The following is a 14,536-nucleotide window of genomic DNA, read 5'->3' as shown; positions in this document are numbered from 1 at the left end:
GGCCTATGCTTAACTCATAGTTGACCCAACATGAGTTGGGGCATTCATTGTAATGTTAAGCATTAAGATTAACTGCTGATAAAACTGGTAGAATCTCTAAAGGGTGTCCTGAGATACTGGTGCTATGAGAATATCCATTTTATACTACTGATCACGGTATCCACTACAGTTTATTACCATGGGAAATAAGCAAATCATGAAAAGGCTCAAAATCACCCATACTCCACATTTTTAGACTTTGCCTTAAAGAAAAAATAATTTGGCTAGAAAGGATTACTTTTATTAAAAATCTATCTTAAAAATAGTAGACTTATACATTAAAAATATACTTCAAATCAGCTCCATTTCCTACTCAATGAGATGTTTGACTCTTTTAGAACTTGATTTGGCATCATGGTAGTTCCCCAGAACCAGTAAACTGCATTGCTTGGGCCCTGAATGGTTCCTTAGCATCAGTGTCTGATTCTAAGACATCATTTGTGAGAATGGTAATATTTCTTAGAATTAAGAAAACCATGTTAGGGACACCTGGCTGGCTCAGTTGGTGGAGCATGCAGCTTTTAATCTCGGGGTGGTGGGTTCAAACTGCACATTGAGTATAGAGATTACTTAAAGATAAAAAAAGGAAAAAAAAAAGAAAACCATGTTATAACAAGAAAAGCCTGGTGTGTATATTTCTTTACCAAGTATTTTTCCTTGATTACTAAGTACAACCAATAACTAAAGATAAACTTTCTGAAAGCTTTTTTTAAAAAGGCTTTACATGAAAAGCTTTTGAGAAAACCAGTTACATTTTGGGCTCAACATAGTAATTTTCTTAGTTCTTATTATTCTTTTTACATCGCAAGAATTATGTGGAACTTGTATTTTTCTTTGCTTGTCTATGTGAGTGGTAGGTTTCAATAGACTAAGCAAATAATGGATCTATTTGTATTTTAAAGCTATTTCATGCAGTGCAGAGACTGCAAAGAGTACAAAATCAGCTGAAAAGTATGCGCCATGCAGCAGCAGATGCAAAGCCTGAAAGTAAGTGGTAACTATTATAGGATACAGATGATCAAAGAATATTAGTTAAAGCAATCAACTCATGGGACTTAATTATCATCTAGTGATCGCTAAGCATTTCAAAGTATCATTTCCTAGTTAATGGATGAGAGCCCTGTTGAAGACATCCTTAAGTTTTTACCTGGGGTTTTATAATTCCCATTCACTGTTTGGTCAGAGAATGAAGGGAGTGAAAACCACCATGGAGGGAGGCTCTCTGGTGTATGAGCATATAAAATACTTAGGATGGATGTTATGAAAAAGATAGTTGGAGAAGATGTGAATAATTGTTATAAAGCCTGGGCTATAAAGAAAAGGAATAAATGTTGGACCCTTGGGTTGTGCTAATGACATGGGTATCCTGGCTCTGTTGTCACATTAGCTTTACTTAGAAGATAAATTGTGATATTTCCAGATTATACCACAAACCCATCCTAAGCATTTTTAAAGTTTTATTGCTCATCAGAAGGGAGACCATGTACACTGGAAGCGCAGTGGAAAGCTCTCATTGGTACTGGAGAAATATTCCAGTGTAAAAATCTAGCTGCTCAAGGATTAATCCATCTTTCTGTAGTATTATATGAAATATTATACTGTAAGCTATAAGTCATAGAATAAAAAAGACAGACAATAACAAGTGTTGACGAAAATGGAAATCTCATATGTTGCTGGTGGGAATATAAAATGGTGTGACTGCTTTGAAAAATATATCTGGCAGTTCCTCAAAAGGTTAAACATAGTTACCATGACCCAGCAGTTTCATTCCTAGGTATCTACCCAAGGGAATTGAAAACCTGTGCCCGCACAAAAATTTGTACACAAATGTTCACAGCAGCCTTATTCATAATAGCTAAAAAGTGAAAACAGCCCAAATGTCCCTAAGCTGATGAGTGAATAAACAAAATGTGTATATTCACACAATGGAATGCAAAGGAATGAAGTGTTGATACCTACTGCAACATGTATGAGCCTCAAAAACATGTTGAGTGAAAGAAACTAGTCACAAAAGACCACATATTATATGATTCCATCTGTATGAAATGTCCAGAATAAGCAAATTAGAGAGAGAAAATCAAACTAGTGATTGCTTAGGGCAGAGGGGTTGTAGGAGAGGACAGTTGTGTATATGGGGTATGGGGAGGAAGGGACTGCTGATTAGTAGAGAGCTTCTTTCAGAGCCGATAAAAATGTTCTAAAATTGATTGTGGTGATGGTTGTGCAACTCTGTGAATTTACTAAAAACCATTGAATTATACACTTTAAATGGGTGAATCTTATGGCATGTAAATTATATCTCAATAAAGCTCTTAAAAGAGATAATACAGTATTTCCTTAATTCTCGACCCATATTCTTTCCCATTTTAATTGTTTTTGCCATTGGGATATATCTTACATTTTTATGTACATTTACCATGATATTTGTTATTTAATCAATGACATCTCAGAATCAAGGAAATATATTTAATTTATATTTGAAAAACCAGTATAGTGTTGCCTACAAAACATATGGTTAATACATGTTAATTAGTGGCTTTCCATAGATTCTCTTATGCCTCTTAGTCTTAAAAATTCAGATTCAAGCAATACCTGGAAGTTGCCAGGCATTTAGTTGTTGGGGTCATTTCATTCTTCATTCACTAAGTTTTCACTTTTTAGGAGAATGTTAATTTTCAGGACAAAGAAAATACTTTTTTATGATTTTTTTTCTCCTTAGTATAATCTATATCTTTTTAGTGTATATTCTTTGGATTTGATGTAGGTTCCTTCACAATTTACTGCAAAAAAGTAAATCTTCAAAAGAAACCCATTAAATATAGCCATTTAAAAATTAATATCAGTAAGTAATTTGTATAGGCCTACTCTTACTAAGTATTAGAACTTACTATTAATAGTGAATTTTTTGAAATGAAGATAGTGTGTATAAGAATTTAAAGATTTGATATGCAGGGCGCCTGGGTGGCTCAGTTGGTTGGGCGACTGCCTTCGGCTCAGGTCATGATCCTGGAGTCCCGGGATCGAGTCCCGCATCGGGCTCCCTGCTCGGCGGGGAGTCTGCTTCTCCCTCTGACCCTCTTCCCTCTCATTCTCTCTATCTCTCATTCTCCCTCTCGCAAATAAATAAATAAAATCTTTAAAAAAAAAAAGATTTGATATGCAGAAAAACAATTAGTTGATCAATGCAGTTTAATACAATTTATAATGTTCACCTGAAAATGTATTTCTGTAATATCTGTTGTCCTCAATCTTATTAGGTTAAATATTTCTTGCTATTATGTTTTAATTTTGACAACTATACAGACTATCCAGAGATATTTATAGCATTAGCAATATTTCATTTTTTATTTGAATTGATAGTCTTTATTTTGCTTTGACTTACTAGCCTAAAGAGAAGTTGTTTGGGCCAGGAAATACATAATTATTCACTTAGTAATAGAATTCACAAATAAAATTGTGTTTTATGCATCTCTTGAGATGTTGGTGTAAAATATTAATATAAGTAATATGTTAGTAGATGCTGCTAAATAATAAAATCAATTGCATTGTTAAGTAGTAATAGAAATAATTATCTCAAACCTACAGTGCATTAATTCAGTATTTGTTGAAATCTACTGCATGTCAGGAACTGTGCTGGGTGCTAGGAATAGAAAAAAGATGTTTAGGTTCTCACAGTCTAATACAGAAAAGACAGGCAGTGAATAGTGATCATGCAGCTTTACATATTTGCTGATGAAGCTCAAGCACAGGGTTCTGTGAGAACAGAGGCAAAGCACCAAACCCTATCACAGAGTCAAATGGCTTCTTGGACAAGGTAGCACCTGAGTTAAGTTCAAGTTGGAAAGGTGAAGGAGTAGAAGACATTCCATGCCAAGGCACAGTGACCTGAAAGAACATAAATATAGTAGATGAAGGAGAGATAAAAGGGTAGGCTTCTTCTGACTGCTTGTCTTTGAAAAGGAGGCGAGAGCGGGAGGGGGTGTGCAAATGAATGAGGAAGACAGCACTGTGCCTAGACTGAGAGAGGGTAGTAGTGTAGGGTGATTGTGTGCTGCAGAAGAGAGTCAGTCGGACAAATGGAGATTGAAGATCCATGAGGAGAAGGTAAGAAGTGATAGCAGCCTTTCCTGTGTGCTGTTGCACTGAATGTTCTGCAGCAATTACCACAATATGTTAATTGTTGGCATTATCTGAATCTGACTCAACTCAACTCCAGACTAGTCACCAAGTCATAATTGGTCTTTCTATTTCCAGGCCCTAGCATGCTAAATTACACATAACAGGCCTACAGTAAATAGTCTGTTAAGTAGTTAGGAGGTAGGAGTAGAGACCAAATCCCTGGATAGGAAGAAAATAATCATTTCCACAGATAGGAGGGGAATTAAGTAGGAAAAAAAGGGCTGAAAACATAAAAATAAGATATTATGTGTGCAATATACGTTCTTTGGGGGTGGACAGGGTATGGGGAGCCGCAAGTTAAGGAGTTCTTGCTTTGTTGACATCTTTCTGGAAGACAGTCTTAAGGGTTGTATTCAGCAGCCTGGGAAAAGGGTAGATGAAATATGTTTAATTGATCCAGGTATTTCCTTTAAGAAGGTCTATCTATACTTTTTAAGTAACAAAAAAATGACTTATGGAAAGTTTCCATTTACATAAGTAACATAAGTATTTTTAGTGTAGGAATGTGCTTTGTATTTTTTCAGAGTAACAGCCTTATTATAAAACACTCATGGAAGTTAATTCATCTTTATACTCTACACTTTCATGAGATTTATTATATAAAAGAAGCTACTCATTAAACTATAGTAGGGCCAGTAAGACATTTCTAGAGGGTTTTTAATCAAAAAGTTTACTGAGATCTTAGTGACCTTCTATTTAATTTCACCAGGATTTTGAAAGATAATTTTTTAAAAGCTGCATAGAACATATGACTGCTTTCAAGGTCTTAAGTTAGAACTTAGAAGAATTTAAAATGTGACAGAAACCCTGTTTTTACCTTTTTTTAACAGTTGTATTGAGGTAAAATGGACATATGATAAACAGCACGTATTTGAGGTATATACTTGCTAAGTTTTGACATAATGTACAGACTGGTGAAACCATCAACCTTAATCAGGATAACAAATAATATCTATCACCCCCAAACATTTTCTTGTGTCCTTTGTAATAGCTCCTTTTTGCCCCTTTCTGTCCCTCTACCTATTCCCAGGCAACCACTGATCTGCTTTCGATCACTATACATGAATTTGTATTTTCTAAAATTTGAATCTCTCTTTTATTTTTTTAAAGATTTATTTATTTATTAGAGCGCTAGAGAGCATGAGGGGTGGGGGAGGGAGAAGGAGAAGGAGAAGGAGAGAAGCAGACTCCCCTCTGAGGGCGGATCCTGACCACTGGCTTGATCTCACCACCCTATGACCTGAGCCGAAATCAAGAGTCAAATGCTCAACTGACTGAGTCACCCAGGTGCCCCAAATCTTTCTTTTAAATAGGGAAAATAATATTTGAGACTTTTAAATCTTTAAAAACATTTTAGATTTGATTCTTCACGTCTCTGATTACATGTAGTTTAAGAACTTGAAGATGGAAGACCTAGTCCCCTAATAGCCAAAGAAGCCAGGATGTAGATTTAATCAGAAACCATGTAGGAATGACTGCCTAATTATAGTCTGATTCATTAAACACTTTCTCTTCTCTCCCTTTCCCCAGTGCCTAAAAAGGGGGGGAAATTGTAGGGATGAATGGAAAACTTGTGATTTTGCCATTAATAAATTTTTACATGTTAATGGTTAGCACAACAGAACTAAAAATAGTGTTTAGACTTTGGGCCAAATAATTATGCAATCTACCTACGTAGATTACTTAAACCGGAAATCCAGTGTTTTAAAGAGTCAAGCCAGAATTTGTAAATGTGTAATGGAAAGATTTGAAATAAACTTTTTAAAGCTCTCTAGGCTGGGAATTTATAACAAAACCATTATTCACTGAAAATCTCTGTGTGTATATATTTGTGTGCTCTACCAAAATGAGAAAACTTATTAAGTATTTAAAGTATAATTTAAGTTACCACCTACTGTAAGCTAATACTTTACAATATCAAAACTACCAAACATGGAAAGCCAAAAGTGTTTATGAATGTAGGTAATTTCTTTTTTTTGCATTTTAACTTGTACTTTTAGTAATGTTTTCATTGGTTTGAAGCTGACAAAGTATAATGTATTAACATTTATGAAGTATTAGAATAGAAATATAAATTGCACCAGAAGTATTGTGAAAGAAGAAGGGTAAATGGCCACTTATAGAAGAAAGAATCTGGGTGAGATTTCATTTATGTTGCCATTTGTGTTGTGGACTGCTTTAAATACTTAGAAGGCAAAAAAGACCTGAAAGATACCTGGCTCTGCAGATGTTATTTTTGTATGTTGTGAAGTATAAAAAAGAATTAGGTAGAGGTTTGGAAAGATCATAATATTACTTTTTCTAAAATTATTTTAATGTTTTTCTGTGTAAATTGTCCTTTGTTATCATTCTAATTAACATCAAAAGATTTCAATGGTTCGGCTCCTGGCTGGCTTAGTCAGAGGATTGTGTGACTCTTGATCTTGGGGTTGTGAGTTTGAGTTCCATGTTGGGTGTAGAGATTACTTTTTAAAAATTGGAAAAAAAATTTCAATGGTCAATTTTTTATTATACAGATTGCTTTCAATAGATATGCCTATTATTCAGGTCTTCTATTTTAAAGTGCACAAAGTATCACTATACCTACTCTCTTGGGCTGAATATTTATTTTATTTTTAAAGGTTTAATGAAGAGGCTAGAGGAGGAGATAAAATTTAATTCTTATATGGTAACTGAAAAATTTCCTAAAGAATTAGAGAGCAAGAAAAAAGAATTGCATTTTTTACAAAAAGTGGTTTCAGAGCCTGCCATGGGCCATTCTGATCTTCTTGAGCTTGAATCTAAAGTAAGTGACAATCATCTTCTTTTTATAGCTCCCAATTTTATCTCATCCCCAGTCCTGTGAAAATTATGTGAACTGCTTTCTATAGTGTCCTACCCTTGACTCTTAAGTTAACCTGTGCTGAGTTGACAGCTTTTATGAGGAGTTCTTTGTGAGAAATTGTAGCATGTAATAATGCTGTTACTTAATCCACATGATGTTATAAAGACTTAGTCAACTGATTAGGAAACTAAGTAGCTTGAAGATGTGAATTAATGCATATGATTGACTCATAGGTTTATGTATTCGTAATATAATCATTTAGATGGTAAATTTTAAAATATTTCACATATCATTAATTTTTATTTCCAAAAATAATAATATAGCAATTTTATATTTAAAGCTAAAATGTTTGTATTAGCCTTTTATGCCTGCTTTGGAATTACTAAACTTTCTTGTAATGCTTATTGAAACCTGGTTTTATGTTATAAAATTTTTGTACCATAGAAATAAAGCACCAATCAGATGTGTATTCTTAAAAAATAACAATTAAATATTATGACGATTGAAAGATTTTGATTTGCTAATCCTTTAATGTGCTTAATATGTGTTCAATAGCCACTATAAATAAATACATAATTCTGACCACTTTATTCTTTTAATTTACTTATAGAAATTACATGTCCAAGTGAGATTTGGCTCAAATTTAATGTCATACAATTAACAGGAGAACTCCAGTCTTTTCAAAAGATAGATATACTGAAAGCCATGTGATCTTTTTTTTTATTACTTGAGGGACTATATGCTTCTATTGGCTTTATTCACTTTTATTTTATTATATTTGATAAAGGATTAATGAGTAGGATAAATGACAACTATCATCAAATCACAGATCATTAGAACAGGAAGCATTTTTAGATGTCATCCATGTCAGCTCTCAGTTGGGTTCATGAATTCCTTGAACTAAATCCCTGGGGAATGTTAGTCTGGATTTGCTTTATCACTTGCAGTGACTTGAAAGTCACAAGCTAGGTGAGGGGTAACTTCAGATTTGTAGAAATTGATAATAATGTACAAATATTTCACATAGAATACTTTAGTATAATTTAAACATAGATGGTTATATAAGTCATCAAAATATGTAAATATATATCATGAACTATGAAATGTAAATTTTTCTAAAAATAATCATAACAGCCCGCTTATAATATTAATGAACCTGTTTCTCCCATGAAATCACTGATGATAAGAACAGTAAATTCAAAGCTTGGTTTGGCCAGATGTCACTTAGTTTGTATAATCATAGGAAGAGTTTTAACCTTCTTTCATACTGTTTTAGATAAATGAAATAAACACACAGATCAATCAGCTGATTGAAAAGAAAATGATGAGAAATGAGCCAATTGAAGGCAAACTCTCACTATATAGGCAACAGGTGAGACCACTCTTTTGGCCTTCATATTTAGATCTTTCATCTTATTGGTGAACATCTTTGTAAAAACCCCAGGCTGTGTTGTGGATAGTCTTAAAGAAGGAGGTAAAGAATAAATATTCTTCTCTTATTGCTAATCTCCGGATTATAACAAAGAATTTGTGGAAAAGGCACAAAAGATGTATGTTCAAGTTTGAAATTCAATACACCTGATCATGCTTAGTTTCCTTACTGTCTGCCAACTGTGGTAATGGAGCTGTTTGTGTTTCTGTCTGTTGAGTGTGAAACTTGAGTTTTTAAATGAAAGCTTACCTTAAGTGGTATAAAATCAAAATATTTATAATCTTTAATCAATTAAAGGCAATATACCTTTTCAGGTTTAAAGTTAGTTTGCAAGTATAGAATAAGTTAAATTTTAGTGCTAAGGCATTTATCATTTTATCCACACTATTAGATTGTGAGGGTATAAATGTTGTTCTGTATTTCTAAACAAAAGGTTCAAATGAAAGCCATGGATTATCTGAAAAGAACCCAGTCAGGAGGAGTTTAGTGTGATGAGCATTTTGCAACCTCAGAAAATATTGAGCTGCATAACAAAGCATTTTTCACAGATGCTAAAATTTTTTTTTAGTTGCTAAAATTTTTAAAAACCTTTTTATACTGGAGAATTAACATATACAAAGGTAGAGAAAATAGCCCAATAAACTCTCATGTGTCCCAGACTATAACAATCACAGCCATTCTTGTTTCACTAAAGCCCCAGACCTAACTGGATTATTTTAAAGCAAATCTTAGACTTTATATCATTTCATCAATAAATATTTCAGAATGTATGTCTAAAAACTAAAGGCTTAAAAAAACTTAGCAGCATACCACATCTGAAAAATGTCATAATTCCTTGATATTGGCAAATATCCAATCAGTGTTCACATTTCCTGGATTTTCTTTTTCTTTCTTTCTTTTTTTTTTTTAGTTGCTTTGTTTTAATTGGGATCCTTACAGAATTCATACACTGCATTTGATTGATATGTTTAAGTCTCTTTTAATCTGTAGATTCTCTTTGCCACTTATTTATCTATTTAATAATTTTCTTGCAGTTAATTTATTGAAAAAACTTGTTTATCTATAACAGTGTCCTGTTGATACTGTTGATTCCTTCTTCATTTATTAGCTGGATTGCCTCTATAAAAGAAACGTCTCAGGCGCCTGGGTGGCTCAGTTGGTTGGGCGATCGGCTCGGGTCATGATCCTGGAGTCCCGGGATCAAGTCCCACATCGGGCTCCCTGCTCGGCGGGGAGTGTGCTTCTCCCTCTGACCCTTTTCCTTCTCGTGCTATCTCTCATTCTCTCTCTCAAATAAATAAATAAAATCTTTAAAAAAAAAAGAAACGTCTCATCAACAATTTGATTAAACTGAGCTGTAGTTCATGTAGGAAAGGCAGGCTGCATGCTTGATTCTTTATCAGTTTTCAAAAAGAATTGGTTTCCTCCAACTCATTTTCATTCTCCATCAATTAAGGTAGTTTTTCATTCTTTAGTTGCTTGTTTACTTAATGTCATGAATCATTGATGTAATTATATTTGGTAAGTTTAAAACATTTTCCTTAATGTTGCTCAGTTGTCCCATTTTTGGCTAGTAGGAGGCTTTTCAAGTAACTTCTGATTCCTTTTTAAGATTCTGTTTGTCTTTGATAATGTCCTTGCTTTCTGGTATGATTAAGATATTTCTGTGCTCATCTTTTATATTTCCTACCCTAGGCTTGGAATTAGACTTTCTTCTATGAGTCTGATTTGCTTTAGTAGGAAATAATATTTAGAGACTGAAATCTGGGTATTAGGACTTCTCATTGCTCCTGGGTGATCATTATTTTTAGGTCTTTTTAGTGGCCAAAGCTAAGAAATAGTTTGTTTTTTTTTTTCTTTCTTCCTAATATACACCATGAGTTCATACTTACCCTTCCAGGTCAGATTCAAGGCTACTGGGCTTCTCACATCAATCTCACATCTTTCTCCTTATCCCACATGGAAAATTCTGGTTCTCGGTAACACTAACATAATTTAATTCATTATTTGCTTTAATCCACACTTTACACACAACCGTTTCAAAATAAAAGTAATAATACTACCACCAAAAATACAATTGCTGTTCAAAACTATTTTTCAGTTTGTTTTGTCCTTAAGATATATCCCACTAGGAATAGACAAATTACTGTTTTAAAGTCACTTAGAATAGTTCTTCTATATGGTTATACCACAAATTAAGCTGGATACGTATATATGTTTATTTTTATTTTTAGGGATTACTATTTATTTATTTACTTACTTTAGAGAGAGAGAGAGCATGCACTTGAGTAGGGGAAGGGGCAGAGGGAGAGGGAGAGAAAGAATCCTCAAACAGACTCCTCACTGAGTGCAGAGCCCAACCCAGGGCTCTATCCCAGGCCCCCAAGATTATGACCTGAGCTGAAATCCAGAGTTGGCCAATTAACCAACTAAGCCACCCAGGCACCCCTAGGGATTACTTTTTAGGGAATAATTTGTTTTATAATTATTTAAAATATTTACATGATTCCAAGTAAAATCTAAAAACCAAGAAATACTCGAAGAGGTTTCTAGCATCTACTCTGGTGCTGTCCACCCTAATCGTTCCTTCCCTCATAGGTTAATTTTAAAAATTTATACACTTTATTATCCCATTAAAAATAATAGTATATATACATAATAGATACAAAAATAATAGTATATGTACATTCATATATCTTCCTTCTTAGAGAAGGAAGAGCATATAATACACACCTTTATTTTCCATGCTTTTTAAGATTTTTTTTTTTAAGATTTTATTTATTTATTTGACACAGAGAGGAAGAGGGAGAGAGCAAGCACAAGCAGGGGGAGCAGCAGGCAGGGGAGAAGCAAGGCTCCCTGCTGAGCAAGGAGCCTGATGTGGGGCCCGACCCCAGGACCCTGGGATTATGACCTGAGCTGAAGGCAGACGCTTAACAGACTGAGTCACCCAGGCGCCCCGCTTTTTAAAATTCTTAATGATATATGCTGGTGAATAGTAAAATAATCTTTATCCCTTTTTTTTTTACAACTTTATTGAGATATAATTCACATACCATACAATTCACCTATATAAAATGCACAATTCAGTGATTTTCAGTATGTTTAGAGTTGTGCAACCATCACCACTATCAATTTTAGAACATTTTTATCATCTCAAAAAGAAACACTTAACCCACTAGCAGTCACTTCCCATTTCCTTCCCAACCCTTAGCTCTAGGCAGCGAAACTGTCTATAGAATTGCCTGTCATGGACACTTCATACAAATGGAATCATACTATATGTGGTCCTTTGTGACTGGCTTCTTTCACTTAGCATAGCTTTTAAAGTTCATTCATGTTGTAGCATGAGTCAGTACTTCATTCTTTTTGTTATTGAATAATATTCCATTGTATGGCTAGATCAAAATTTTGTTTATCCATTCATCAGTTGATGGGCATTTGGGTTATTTCTAACTTTTGACTGTTATGAATAATGCTGCTATGAACTTTCTTATACGAGTGTTTGTATGAAAATATGTTTTCATTTCTCTTGAGTATATTCCTAGGAGTGGAATTGCTATTTCGTATGATAATTCTGTGTTTAACATTTTGAGGGAATGCCACTGTTTCCAAACCAGTCCCACCAACAGTGTATGAAGGTTTTGATTTCTCCACATCCTCGCCAACACTTGTTATTATCTGTTTTTTTTTTATTATAGCCATCTTAGTTGGTATGCTTATTCCTGTTCACAGTCACATAGTACCCTGTTGAGTGGGGTTCGTGCAGCCTGTCACCAGGTGGACATTTGGGTTGTTGCCTTTCTTTTGCTATTACAAATCATGCTTCAGTAGATAGCTTTTTGTTTATGTCTTTGCATATTTTTGCCGGTGTTACCTTAAGGATATAGTCCCAGAGGTGAGATTGCTACATCAAAGGGTAAATGCATATGTAAGTTTGCTAGATATTGCCAAATTCCTCTCCATAGAGGTTGCAGCATTTCATGTTCCCACCTGCAGTGTAGGAGAGTACCTGTGTCCTTGCTGCCTCCCAATAGAGTGTGTTGTTGAACTTTCAGAGTTTTGCCATCCTTGTAGATGAGACATCATATCCTGTGATAGTTTTAATTTTTATTTATCTTATTATAAACAAGGTTGAGCATCTTCTCACATGAGTAACAGTCATCTTAATTTCTTTTTCTGTGAATTGCCCCTTCATGTCTATATCCCCATTTTTCTCTAGAGTTGTTGGCCTTTTTTTCTTTATATATTAGAAAAATTTACTCTTGGGACACCTGGGTGGCTCAGTCAGATAAGCATCCGACTCTTGGTCTCAGCTCACACCTTGATCTCAGGGTCATGAGTTCAAGCCCCGTGTTGGGCTCTGTGCTGGGTGTGGAGCCTACTTCAAAAAAAGAAGAAAAAGAAGAAAAGAAATATTTACGCTTTGTCTTGCTTATAACTGTAACATTTTCCCCCAGTTTGGTATTTGCCTTTTTACTTTGTTTACAGTGTTATGTCACCATGGGAAAGTTCTTTATTTTTATGAAATCAAATTTAATAGTTTTTTCTCTTATTATTTCAGGGTTTTTTTTGGTTTTTTTTTTAAAGATTTTATTTATTTGAGAGAGCGAGAATGAGAGAGAGAGAGAGAGCACATGAGAGGGGGGAGGGTCAGAGGGAGAAGCAGACTCCCTGCTGAGCAGGGAGCACGATGCGGGACTCGATCCCGGGACTCCAGGATCATGACCAGAGCTGAAGGCAGTCACTTAACCAACTGAGCCACCCAGGCGCCCATTATTTCAGGTTTTGAGGCATATTTAGGAACATTTTTCCATCTTACAAGTTATAGAGAAATTTACTCAAGTTTTCTTTTTGGACTTCTCTGTTTAATTTTTTATATTTAAATTCTCTGATCTATTTAGAATTGTTTTCTGGTGTATGCTATTTATTGTGTATAGCTATCCAATTATCTAATTGTCCCAATACCAGTTATTAAAAAGTCCATTTTTCCCTCTATGGATTTGAGATTCTGTTTGTTCTAATTTAAAAATGCTATTGGATTTATTTCTATATTTTCTATTTTTCCATTGGCTTGTCTGTTCAGGTACTCAACTTATTTACAGAAGCTTTATAATCAAGTTCAAATAACTGATAAAAGTAGCCACCTTCACCCCCAGTTGCTGTACTTTTTCAGGGTTTTCCTTACAATTCTTATTTATATGTTCTTTCAGTAAGCTTTATTATCAACTTGTCCAGCTCTTGAAAAAAATAATTTTTTTTAATCATTGGGTTTGCTTTGTATTTATCACCTACCTCCGAACTTACATCTTTATGATATTTGAGTCTTCCCATCTAAGAACATGTTATGTGTCTCCATTTGTTCAAGTTTATTTTTTGGTCTTTCAGGAGTGTTTGTTTTCCTCAACATTTTGGAACTTCTCTTGCTTACATATTTTATTTTATTTTTTGCTCTTATAATTGAGGGCTTTTTTTTCCTTATGTCTTCTTCCTGATTTGTCTATAGGTGCTATTGATTTGTTTACTGTAGTTTTCCCATAGATTCTCTTGGGTTTTTTAGGTATATAATCATATACTATGAAAATTCCAACTTCTCCTGTCAAATTCTTACGCTTCAGATTGCTTTCTTTCATCTAATGGTATGAGCAGATATCTTCAACATAATATTAAATTATTGTGGAGATAGTGGGCATTTTTACCTTGTTCCAGATTTAGTAGGAGATACTCTCATGTTTCTCTCTTAAATAAAATCCTGGTTTGGGCTGAGTTTTATATTTATTTTATCATGTTAAGGAAGTATAGCATTGATTCCTGTATGGTTATGGTACTCTTATCATTCCTTCTCTCTCTCTCTCTCTCTTTTTTTTTTTTGCTAGAATAATCCCATAGAGAGAAACATTCCTTCATCATCTGTCTTTCATTTTTTTAAACAGAGAGAATAGACTTGTTTAAAGGGTTTGCATTAGAGATTTCCCCTCCCCTGTCAAATTTGTGTGAAGAAAATATTTGTACTATTTCACTTAAGAGGACAGTTTGGACTAATGTTTTTCTTAAACTAGTAC

At 34.1% G+C, this 14,536-nt stretch overlaps 1 protein-coding gene across 10 annotated transcripts in view; it reads left to right on the top strand.

Annotated features, from left to right (window-relative positions):
* IFT81 (intraflagellar transport 81) overlaps positions 1 to 14,536 on the top strand; it is a 188,960-nt gene that overhangs the window by 109,543 nt on the left and 64,881 nt on the right. For all 10 annotated transcript variants that reach the window (XM_073881141.1, XM_073881140.1, XM_073881139.1 and 7 more), the window contains 3 exons: positions 942 to 1,026; positions 6,840 to 7,003; positions 8,319 to 8,414. In XM_073881141.1, the coding sequence (XP_073737242.1) occupies positions 942 to 1,026; positions 6,840 to 7,003; positions 8,319 to 8,414 (345 nt within the window). The remainder of the gene's footprint in view (positions 1 to 941; positions 1,027 to 6,839; positions 7,004 to 8,318; positions 8,415 to 14,536) is intronic.

Source organism: Callorhinus ursinus, unplaced genomic scaffold (assembly GCF_003265705.2).
Source record: "Callorhinus ursinus isolate GAN/ISIS: 27379988/994484 unplaced genomic scaffold, GSC_fseal_2.0 scaffold41, whole genome shotgun sequence".
NCBI classification, from domain to species: Eukaryota; Metazoa; Chordata; class Mammalia; order Carnivora; family Otariidae; genus Callorhinus; species Callorhinus ursinus.
This window is presented reverse-complemented; position numbering and strand designations above follow the sequence as displayed.